The 11,653-nt window shown below is 39.3% G+C and overlaps 1 protein-coding gene across 1 annotated transcript; it reads left to right on the top strand.

Moving 5' to 3' along the window:
• Nucleotides 1-4,623: 4,623 nt before the first annotated feature.
• On the top strand, nucleotides 4,624-11,653 carry LOC115734683. The gene is made up of 9 exons (XM_030665573.2): nucleotides 4,624-4,855; nucleotides 5,897-6,256; nucleotides 6,462-9,046; nucleotides 9,169-9,284; nucleotides 9,611-10,132; nucleotides 10,348-10,396; nucleotides 10,502-10,725; nucleotides 10,880-10,987; nucleotides 11,129-11,653. The coding sequence occupies exons 2-9, from the start codon at nucleotides 6,064-6,066 to the stop codon at nucleotides 11,364-11,366; spliced, it is 4,035 nt and encodes a 1,344-aa protein (XP_030521433.1). The 5' UTR covers nucleotides 4,624-4,855; nucleotides 5,897-6,063; the 3' UTR covers nucleotides 11,367-11,653.

The raw sequence follows: 11,653 nt of genomic DNA, 5'->3' as shown, positions 1-11,653 counted from the left end.
CTAAACAAATACACATGTAACAAATTTACCATCCATAAGTTTTCATTTAAATTTTACCCTTAAACTACTGAGTTAAATGACACATAACTATTGATGGATTTACCAATTTAGAGTTTTTATCATCCGTTTATGATAGAAGTATGATTTTGAGGTTTTTTGCGGTATTAATCCAAAAAGGTAGATTTATCACATATATACAAGTTTAAGATTTTTGTTACTCAAAAATTTAGTTTGGGGTAAATTTATTACGAGTATACCAGTTTAGGGTTTTTTATGGTCGAAATTTTAATTTGAAGTAAATGTGTCACATATATATCGGTTTGAGTTTTTTATGATATTTATTAACCCTTAATTAAATACTAGCTCACTTTCTTTTCTTGAAGGGAAAAAATTACCAAAAACCCTAAACTGTGTTCGCTGTAACACATTTACCCCAAACTTTTTTTATGACATTAAGACTCCAAACTTATACCCTTATAACACATTTACCCCAAATTTTTTCTTACTTATGCCCCGACACGTTTACCCCAAATTATTTTTTGTTGACACCAAGAACTCCAAACACGTAGGTACGTGACACATTTACCTTAAAATTGTTAGGTAAATATGTCATATGGATACAAGTTTAAAGTTTTTTTACCATAGAAAATTAGGATAAGTGTGTCACACCGATACAAGTTTGGGTAAATATATCATATGGGTATAAATTTGGGATTTTTTGTGTCACGAAAAAAAAGTTTTGGATAAATGCATCACAACCAGTATTATTTAAGATTTTTGTTGGCCTTTTTCCTTTCTTAAATTAGTCTTGTATTATTTCATTTGTATCCACTTATCTCATCAACAAAAGTTTAACCCCATGGGCATATCAATAATCTTATGAAAAGATCATTACTTTGTATTACTTTTATTATCCCTTATATATATGTTTATTCAAGCACTCTTGAATGAGAAAATATTAATTTTATTTTCTAGAATTCAAAATAGGCTTATTTAGAAAATAGTGATTTTAGTAATATGAATGAGAAATTTGAAATGTAATGGAATTTTAAAGATAAAAATAATCTTTTAGGTTTGGTCACACCACTACCTCCCTCACTTTCTTTTTATGCGAATCGTGCAATTATGTACACGTGCGCCTTGACCTTAGTAGCAAATTATGTCACATCGTGACATCTTTCATGACAAGGCGGATTTCCCTTAGTCGAATGATGCATTATGTCTAATCTCTAGCTTATATTTTGTAGATGAAGATAAATTACACTTGCTTCTAGATTCCAATTATTAAATTTGAAAAGAAGAAATTCTAACTATTTAAATTTACAATAGAGTGAGAAAGCATATACATCCACACAGATGGTAATTTCTCAATGTACGAATGCACATATATCTCGTAGGCCTTGTAGATAGAGAAACAATCTCATAGTAAGTACATATAATAAACATGTTTGGTGGGAGTCGAATATTACTACTTGATGATATTTTCTCCATCAAATTTATTGTATTGTATCCTATGTGTATGGGAAGGACAAAATCCCATGAACTTGTTCTAATTAAAAAAAAGAATGAATAAATTGATATCTCAATTGTTTTTAGTTCATCGTGATGTGTAAAATTTCCAACAATTTGTTAACGTGTATGCTTATGTTTTCGGAAATGCGAGATAAGCATGCATGTAAAACTATCTACCGAGGTTCACTTGATCCTTGCTTTAGGCTAGTGAAAGTGGTGTATCATCTCCTGATATTGGGCAATCCGTCTCCTCTAGTCTCCACACAATTATTTTCGACAAGGTCATTAGAACTGTAATTTATCAGTCAAGCCCTCAAACTTATATGATATTACAATCAAACTTTTCGCTGTTGATTATGACAGACCGAAACCATGCTTTAATCATTGCTGACAAAAATTTTAGTATGGAGCGTCGTCATGGAATGATTAGTGAAAAGTTTTCTTATTTTTTAATCCAGTATTAATATTCATGCGATTTACTCGGTCAAATTGATTAGCTATTATTACTCTGATTTTTTTACGTTGAACTTTTGAACAGATACATCAACTTTATTTTGTTGGATTTGGACACACGTGGACTTGATTAATTGATTCCAGGAGTTCAATAACTTGATACACGATTTATAATTTCGATGGCCACATTAGAAAGAAAAACTCCAGTTTAGAAATAAAACGTGTACTTATTCCTTGATGGCAGGACTAAATAGACCTTAGATGCATGTCGTCACGTGCTGACAAGTTCAGTAATTTAGGACTCCTCGAAGGCCAATCTCGCGGTCCTATCCAATAGGTACAATTATGTAAGTACAAATGTGTTTTCTTTTTATTAGTAGTTGCTCGCGACCATGTTTTAAGCATAATTTTCCAATTTACAATTGTCTTATCAATAAGCCGAGAGCACTTTTTAACAAGATTCTTATAAATACGCGTAACTCATTTTTTTATTACGATTGACCATGTGATGGTCCACTCGAAAATTTCGAAGGGGTGTTGTCGAGTTGAGTCGAATATAGTCCGATCCATATTGACTCATTCAATTATCTTAACCCATTTTCATATAGTACAAATTTAACGATCCATACTCGACCTAACTTATATTACTTAAATACTTCTATATTTAGCTAAATCATGCAATATTTATTTTTTATAATTTATTAAGAAAAATGGTATTGCAAAACACTTTCATGCAATTAATTTTTTTATTTTTAAAATGTTAGCTTTTTAGTATTGACGATTATTATTTATTTTTTAGAAAAATTATTTTTTATTTTATTTATTTTATTTTTTCTCTGTTGGCCAGAGACGGCAACCCGACGACTATCATTGGTGGGCGGCACTGTTCCAAAATAGTTTTTGCATTTTTTTAATTTCATTTATTTTTCTTTATTTTTCTAGAAAAAAAAATGTAACCTAATATATTTGTGGCCCTTTTACAAATGGTGTTTGGGAAGGTGTAGGTCATGAATAAAAAATGGTTTGAGTTAACCCTATTTGACCCTTTTTTAAATTTATTGAAAAACCATATAGGAACCAAGTAAATAAAAGTGAGAAAATTTTCAAAAAAGGCTGGAAATGCGCTCATTCACTTAAAGAATGGTCTGAATTGGACATTGTTCAAATAATGGCATGAAATGCTCAAATTATTTGAAAGAAGGGCCTGACTGAAAGGCATTTTTATCATTTACTTTTTTGAATTTTATTCTTTTTATGTTTTTCCTTTCGTTTATTTTTATTTTCTTTTTTTCTCCCATCCTCTCCCTAGGCTGTTGTCAGCCCCACCCTCACCTTGAGCAGGCTTTGCGCTTCCCTTGTGGGTGTTGAACAAGGGTAGCCCTCATCCGGGTTGGGCTCGGAGTCGGGCTACCTTTGCATGGTGCCGGCCTGGGTGAGGGTAGCTTAATGCCGCCTAGGCGAGAGCGGCCTGAGACCGGCGATGGCATGGGGAGAGGAGAAAAAGGAAAAAAAAAAGAAAAGAAAAGGTAAAAAGACAAAAAAGAAATGGCAAAAAAAAAAAAGAGAAAATTCAAAAAAGTAAAGAATGAAAATGCCATTCGGCTAGGCTTTTTTTTGAAACAATTTGAGCATTTCAGGTCATTATTTGAAACAAGGTCAACTTCGGATCATTATTTGATAAAATAAGGATACTTTAAGTCTTTATTTGAAAATTTTCCTAAAAGTAGGTCAAAGACCTACATTGACACATCTACTCAAAATACACAAAAATGCCGTGTTGCCTAGAGAAAAGATGTGCTCGTAGCTGGTGTTTGGTGTGGAAATAGGTGGCCCCTTTTTTTTGTTACTATTTCCACAACGATTGAGAGCGTTGTGGAAAGAGAGAAGTACACAAATTAAGAAATGAATCGTGTACTTGTTCCTTGATGAGAGGACTAAATTGACCTTAGATGCATGTTGTTCACGTGTTAGCTAGTTCAGCGATTTAAGATCCCTCGAAGCCCAACCTGATAGTCTTATCCAACAGAACAAATATGTATGTACAAATGGATTTTATTTTTATAAGCAAGAGCTTGAGATAACACTCTCATTATCAATGTTTTGTAAGCATAATTTTACAATTTACGATCATCGTATCAATAAGTAGAGAGAGCTTTTTCTTAACTTTTTTCTTATAAATACACGAACTTTTTTTTCAATTACAATGACCATCCCATGGTCCACATATATATATTTTTTTGGTCAAACATGCGATGGTCCACTTGAAATGCGCAAAAATGCCGCGTTGCCCAGAGAAAAGCTGTGCCCGTAGCTATTGTTTGGTGTGGAAATAGGCCGGTCCCTTTTTTTTGCTATTGCCAAAACAATTGATGGCGTCCTGGAAATAGAGAGACGTGCTTCCTTTTCTCTCTCTCCTTTTTCCTTTTCTGTCTTTTTTTTTCGGGGCGCTGTAAGAAAAAAACACGCTTTTAGTTTTATTACAGCGGGGGGCGATTGCAAAATTTTCCTTTTTCCCTTTTTTTTTTTTTAATGGTCGGGGTTTTAGGTTCGGCTCCTCTTACATGCCCAAGGTTCGTGCTTCCGGGCCTAGCTTCCGAACCCGGACCTGAGCCACGTACCTCAGGTTCGTTGAAAATTTCGCTCACTTTCACTTGCTTCATCTCAGCTCTCGCTCTCTTCTCTCTCTAAAGTCCGAGCTCTCGTTCTGTCAGTCTTCTCCCTCCCGCACTCATCGACTCAGAACGCGCGAATTCGCGACTCAGCTGACTCGGAGGGCCCATTCCGAGTTCCAGAGTGAGCTCCCATCGAGCGGCTCTCCTCCATAAACCCTAATTCACTCTCTGTAGGTGTCGAATCTTGCTTGGATTCTGAAGTTCGAGGCCAAGCTCAGGTACTTTAGCTAGTCCCTCGGTTTCTGATTCTGTAGGATGCTGTCGAGCTGTGATTACGCTGTGGAAGCTTCCGATTTTAATTGTCGGTGCACATTTTGAGTGGGAGTGAGATTATTCCGAGTTCGGAGTCTCCGGTTCGTGAGTTGAAGAAGAAAGTGAAACTTTGCTCGTTAGTCGTTATCTGTTTCTTCGATTTCAGTGAGCGAGTCTTGGAATGAGGCAAAAGGTTTTGTGTTGTCGTCTTAATATGAGGCGCGAGGTGCAATGTATTGTTCTACTGCGGAATGAGGTTGTGCATGAGTTGAGCTCTGCAATCGTAGTTGTTCTTGTTCGCTCTTTGCATAGCAGAACAATTAGCTACTTCAAGTTGGATTTCTTCTGGTTCATGCAAGGATAGAGGTGCTCACTCTGTATCTGAAGCTTTTGGAGATTTTTGTTGTTCAAAAGGTCCATGGTTTGATGAGTCCATGAGTGCCTTGAGCTATGAGCTCATGCATCTTTCTGTCTGTTTATCAGCTGCCGCTTACTTGCTGTTTTTTTCTCGGATACGTGCCAAGTCCCAAGTTTTTCCTTTCCTTGTGCTCCTGAATTTGCACCTTGATCTGGCTTTTGAGATGTCCTGCTTTGTGTGCTAGCAGAAAAAAGACGTCCCGTTTCACAATACTCTCTGTCTGTCTGTCTGTCTGTCTGTCTCTCTCACACACACACCCCCACATACTCCTTGCATGCCTTTATGGCCATTTTATCCATAAACAAGTTTAACAGCAAAAAGTGGCCAATTGGAACACTTCATTTTTATCTGCTCCAGTTTCTTTGGTGAATGCTCAATCATGTGACCTTCTGACCCATGGATTTCGTTTCGTAGTTTCTGCTGTTGATTTTATTCGACATGCAATAGCTATGTGGGAGCGAAGAGAGTACAGTTCATTATCTGTGGCTCGTTGTGGTGGTATCTATACTGCTCTTTTGTTGTCATAATTTATTCTGGCCACAAATTGCTCCATTTTTGTTTGTTAGTGTAATCTACTGTTTGTCTACAGGATCAGAGTTTGGCAGGTGGGGATATGATCGTCAGGGACAAGCTCCACGTATGGGAAAGAATTTTACGTTTGGTGGTTAATCCGGAGAATCCACAATCCATCAGAATCTGTGCTTGGTGATCCTTTGTATAAATTTTACCTGTTAAATCTTTGTGGCCAGTTCATCTATGCCTGGCAACGGAGTTGGAGACAGGGATAACCATTTTTTTGGTCAAGAAAGCTTATCCCAAGGTCACAGTCACTTGGATGCTGTTGACCAGACCTGGCCTGGCTTAAGTAATAATTTGTTATTTGGGAGCCAAAGACAAAGTGGATTTCCTCTTATTCCTGACCTGAAGAACTACAGTGTGCAGCAATCAGGTAGCAGTGCTTCACATATCAGGAGAGCCGTTTCTTTTCTCTTAAATGAGTTCCCTTTTACAATTGGATGTGCCCATGCTTCTCTATGATCCCTTCCCGTTTAAGGATCCCATAATTTGTAAATTTGTACATCGTATGCTTTTATTTGTGCTTCCGTTGGTTAATAATGCATGAATTGACTACCTTTCTTTTGTGCTTCTGGCAGATATAGATGCACGGCATGGAAGTCCTTTCCATATACCACATGGCTTGAGCTTTGCGCAGACAAATATGCAGCCTGAATTGTCTGGAAGCCAGTTCCACAGCCTACAAACATCGTTAAATGGCTATATACAGGGGCATCAATTCTTTCCAGCTGCCCAGAATGAAGCAAATTTTTTGGGCGTGGATACTGAATCAGATCAGCATAATTTGGTATCTAGAGGCTTTCCTTTTCTTGATTCCCAGCAGGTGAGAGGCATGGATCTTCATAAACGCAATCCTGTAAAGTCACTAAATGCTGAAGCTCCTGTCAGTTTTCATTTTTTGAGCCGTCAAGAGCAAATGGGTGGTCAGCATTCTTCAAATATGCAATCTTTTCATGGGCAACAGAACGGTATCAGTGACATGCAGCTGCTGCAGCAACAACTGATGCTTAAGCAATTACAGGATGTTCAAAGGCAGATGCTACAGCAACAAGAAAATTGGAAAAAGAGTTCCACCAGTCAATTGTTAGCGATAGCAAAACCGGCCTTGGCAAGCCATTCATCCGTGCAACTGAATGGTATTCCTGTAAATGATGTGTCTAGCTACTCATGGCAATCTGGGCTCACAGAAAATACCAGTTGGGTGCCGCGTGGTGCCTCTCCAGTTCTGCAGGGATCCTCTGGCGGTCTTGTCCTTTCTCCTGAACAAGTTGAGGGGCCTCATGTGATGGGATTGGTACCCCAACAGGTTGACCAATCCATTTATGAGGTTTCTCACTCCGGGTCCAGAGAAAATCTGAGTCAAATCTCTCAAATGGAAATTGATGACATTGCAATGCAGCAGATGGCCTCTAATGTACATCAATTTCCAGGTAGCCTATACTCATCTTTACCAGATCAGGGTAGTGTCCAGGATGGACATTTGGTTTCTAAGCAGTTTGAGGATGTAGGCTTAAGTAGTGGGTTTCACTTAGGTCACTCTCAGCAAGTGAACTCCCCGCAAGGCAATGTATCACTAGAGGAGTTTGATGGCAGCGTAGAGTTTGCTCATTTATCAGAAGCACCACAAGGAAAAACGTCGTCATCGGTTGCGTCTTCACAGAGTGTTGGTACATTAGATCCAACTGAAGAGAGGATTTTGTTTGGTGCTGATGACAGTATTTGGGGTGCCTTCGGTGGAGGAACCAATATAGTTTCCAGAAACTATAGCACGTGTGATGGTACAGGATCTCTCTCTGGATTCCCTTCTGTGCAAAGTGGTAGTTGGAGTGCACTTATGCAATCTGCATTGGCAGAAACATCTAGTGATAATCAAATAGTTCAGGAAGAGTGGAGTGGTCTCAGTGTTCAGAGTGCTAAACCTTCAATTAGTAATCAGAAGCCTCTTTCGGAGAATGAAAGCGCCAGACAACAATTAGCTTGGCATGATGACACCTTGCACACTTCCTTGTTAAGTTCAAGATCTGTGCAGTTGGCCGATAATGTCGTCAAGAGTAGTGGTTTCCCTAGTGTTTCTGGTTTTCATCAATCAGATCTAAGGGCCCTTCATGGAGAAAGCGAGAATGTGAGAACTGCTTCTTCTGGGAGATCTGAGATTCTGCAAGCTGATTCTCCGAGAATTATTCACGATTTTTCAGATGGAAACAGGTTGTTAGAGCGGAGCCATCTGCAGAGGAATTCTTCAGAAGGAAGTCAAATTTGTGGAAATATTGCTCACTCTTCAGATGCTGAAGGAAAGAGAATAATGGGTGGATCTTGGACTTTTCAACAGAGCATTTCTTCATCAATTCCTGGGGATCAACAGAATAACAGAACAAGTGGCTGGAATGTGATCGAGTCTGCAATGCCTGGTGACCCTGCAGTTTCTAGTAATTATAGTGGGAACATACTTCTATCTTTTCAGAATGTCAGTCATAACAGAAGCTTGCACGAACAAGTTAGTCATGACGTTGCCGTTTGTAATGCTGACTCAGTTCCCACTGATGGATTTGAGCATGACCAGTTGATTGATAGGCAAAACTCCACTTTAAGTAATGCTGCTATATCACCTTTGGCCACCAGAAGATCCCAGGGAGAAAGTATTCAACTGCTTCCAAAGAGTCATGGTTTTGATTTCTGGAGGCCTGTTGATTCTTCAATGAACAGCAAAGAAAGTGAGGTTCGGGGGAGTAATTGCAGCAATATGGATAGAAGTGTTCAAACAATGCAATCATTGGGAATCAACAGAATGTACGAGAGAGAAAACTTTAATGGAAAGGAGAATTTAGCTAGTGGATTTCATTTGAATGCATCCCTTCATAGGTCCACTGGGATCTTTCGAGAACACGAGTGGTCAAATGCTGATGAGTTTGGAAATTTGAGAGAGAGCAAACAAAATCCATTTGGTCAGGGTGCTCAGAAGCCTACTGGTATTCATAAGTTTCAGTACCATCCTATGGGAAATCTGAATGTAGACATGGAATCCCCTTACGGAGCCAATCACGTTTCACTTTCTAGAGCTATGCCTCAGCAGGTCTCCGGAGCAATTAGAAGCCCTGGTCAAGGGCATATTGCCAGTTCAAACATTATTGTTCAGACTGATAAGAGCAATGCTGGAATGGAAAAGGTGATGATTGCGCATGAACTTATTTTAAGAATATTGACCTTTTCTCATGCTCTTTCAAGTCCTTAAATAACAATATGGTCCATAATTTTTACCGTTCTTGAATGGTCATTCCATGGTTTCAGGTTGATTTGAAAGCCACAGAGGCAACTCTACCAGGAATATTGGTCATGTCTAATAATATATCCTCTCTTGGAAGATCTCTGGTTTCATCACCTTCGAATGAAAATGCTCAGTCAAGGTAGCCCAAATATTTTTTTGTATGATTTGCTAGTGCCGTAGATCAGTGTCACCACGATTCCTTCAGCTAATGCTGCCTTGCTTGTTGAGAATTTGTCATTGATCCGTGATATGGACAGGGATACTTGGCGCTTTGTTAGTCAACTATCGTTAGATGTTGTGATATTCTTTCCCACTGGTAATAAAATAGGCAACTTGAGTAAAGGGCTTTCCAGTAGTTCTTGTTATTTGACAATCAGGCATTTCATAGTGCTAGTTTTGTAACTTATTTCCTTTCCTGACTATATGACTTATATGAGTTGCTATGCTATGATGAACTTTCTGCAGTCAAAAGATGCTTGAGCGTCTTCACAAGGCAGATCAATCAAGGGAGCATGGTGCTGCATCACATTTGAGCTCATCTGACCTGAATGAAACAAACGAAGCAGAAAATTCCGATGAATCAATTAGTCATGTACGGCGAAACCAATATCCCCAAACAGCATCCTCGTGGTTCGAGCAATACAGAACCCTAAGAAACAGTCAGGTCTTGCAAGTGTATGATGCAAGGCAGATGGCTAGTGTGAAGGATATGCAACAGCCAGTTATTGCTCAAAAGCCTGCTGATGGTCTGCAACATCCCAATTCAGTGGCTCAAGCTCATTCTGCCTTTCTTGCTGGTCCACTTAGTAATATCTGCAGTAATACAACTCCAGCAGGCGAACATGTGTCTTTATATCATTCATTACCTCCAGATGCTATGCCTCCAAAGTTGCTTGTGAAACCAAAGAAACGTAAAAGTACCATTTCTGGACCTCTGGCTTGGCATAAGGAAGTAGCGGAGGGTGCTAAAAGGCTTCACGAGCCAAGGTTTGATGCTGTCCCCTTTCAATGTCACTTGGTTTTTTTGACAAGTTAATATTCCCTCTTGTAGGAAGAGGGGAATAATGACCAAGGAAAAATGTGAAATTGATTGGTTGTTTGCTTGTTATTAGTGCATGAATGGTGGTATATTCATGTCAGTTTCTAGACTTAAGTGGTAAATTATTTCAACGATTCTATATAATACGTTGAGCTCTGTGCAGTATGGCAGAAGAAGAATGGGCTACAGCTACCAATATGCTGGTTGAGAAGGTGGGAACGCGGAATAGTCTCATTACTTTTCCTCTCCGGTTATTCTTTTTGTGCTTTTTATTAATCTCTTTTTCCCTCCTCTTGTGGTTCTTTGCAATCCTCTAGGTTGACCGTGAAAGTGACCCGAATGAACATGTACTGCCAGCCCGTAAACCCAAACGAAGGCTATTATTGACTACACAGCTGATGCAACTGCTTTTTCAGCCTCCGCCTGGATCATTTCTCACTGCAGATCCTAGTTCCCATTACGAGGATATTGCTTATTCTGTTGGTAGGTTAACACTGGGGAATGCATGCAGCATCATCTCTAGCCCAAACAGCGAGAAGACGTACGTTTGCATCTATCTAATTTATCTACCGTAGTTGGAAGTTTCATTGCAGTTTGCTTTTGTTGAACTTTGCTGAAGGATTTGAGACATAAGTTTGCAGATTTCTGGGTATGTCATGCCTCAAATGTTTTGTTTCTTTTTCGTAACATACCAGCCTGTCCAGAATGCCCGAAGTATTGGAGAGGACTGATGACAGCTCTCTTCCAAAGTCTGTAGACAAGTTGGTTGGTAGGATAAAGAACCTGGAGACTGAAATGTCAAGGTATCTTCCACTCATCCATCAGTCTTACCTATGAAGTTTCTCTTTTGACAGTGAATCCTCTGCTCTTATCCAAATCTCTGCCTTAGGTCTACTTCCCTACTGACCGCAATTTTTTGCTTTTTGCCATCCTCCATTGAACAGATTGGGCAAGAGGTCTTCGATCGTCGACCTGAGGGTGGAATGCCAAGATCTGGAGAGGTTCTCCGTCATCAATCGTTTTGCCAAGTTTCACTGCCGGGGACAGGCCATCACCAATGGGACCGGGACCTCGTCCGCCGACAGTGGTGCTGGCGCTCAGAAAGTCTTCCTTCAGAGATATGTCGCCGCGCTTCCGATGCCTAAAAACCTCCCTGACAGAGTACAGTGTCTCTCCCTTTGATCCATACCATAACCAGTGGGTGTTCACATTCTGTTGGCCAATCCACAATGTCCTTCGCTTTCTGACAAATCCTACGAGGGGCATGGACTGGATAGAATCCCAAGAACGTATGTTAGGGCCAGTCTTGTAAAGTTAATCCTAGGCATTTTAGATAAATAGTGTTCATGCGTGCGGCCGGTTTGCTTTTCATCGCCTAACCACCTACCTGAATTGGCGAAAAACTCATATTATATCATGACTGACCTTAAAACCGTTGCGGTCAGAATCGATGTTAATACAAGTATCAT

This window comes from Rhodamnia argentea, chromosome 7 (genome assembly GCF_020921035.1).
Source record: "Rhodamnia argentea isolate NSW1041297 chromosome 7, ASM2092103v1, whole genome shotgun sequence".
NCBI classification, from domain to species: domain Eukaryota; kingdom Viridiplantae; phylum Streptophyta; class Magnoliopsida; order Myrtales; family Myrtaceae; genus Rhodamnia; species Rhodamnia argentea.
The sequence above is the reverse complement of the archived record's forward strand: the minus strand, read 5'-3'. Positions and strand labels throughout refer to the sequence as shown.

Coding starts and splice junctions, on each gene's coding strand:
- LOC115734683 (XM_030665573.2), top strand. CDS start 6,064: ATGCCTGGCAACGGAGTTGGAGACAGGGATAACCATTTTTTTGGTCAA. Junction 9,285..9,610: donor AATGAAAATGCTCAGTCAAG/GTAGCCCAAATA, acceptor AACTTTCTGCAG/TCAAAAGATGCTTGAGCGTC. Junction 10,726..10,879: donor AGCCCAAACAGCGAGAAGAC/GTACGTTTGCAT, acceptor GTAACATACCAG/CCTGTCCAGAATGCCCGAAG.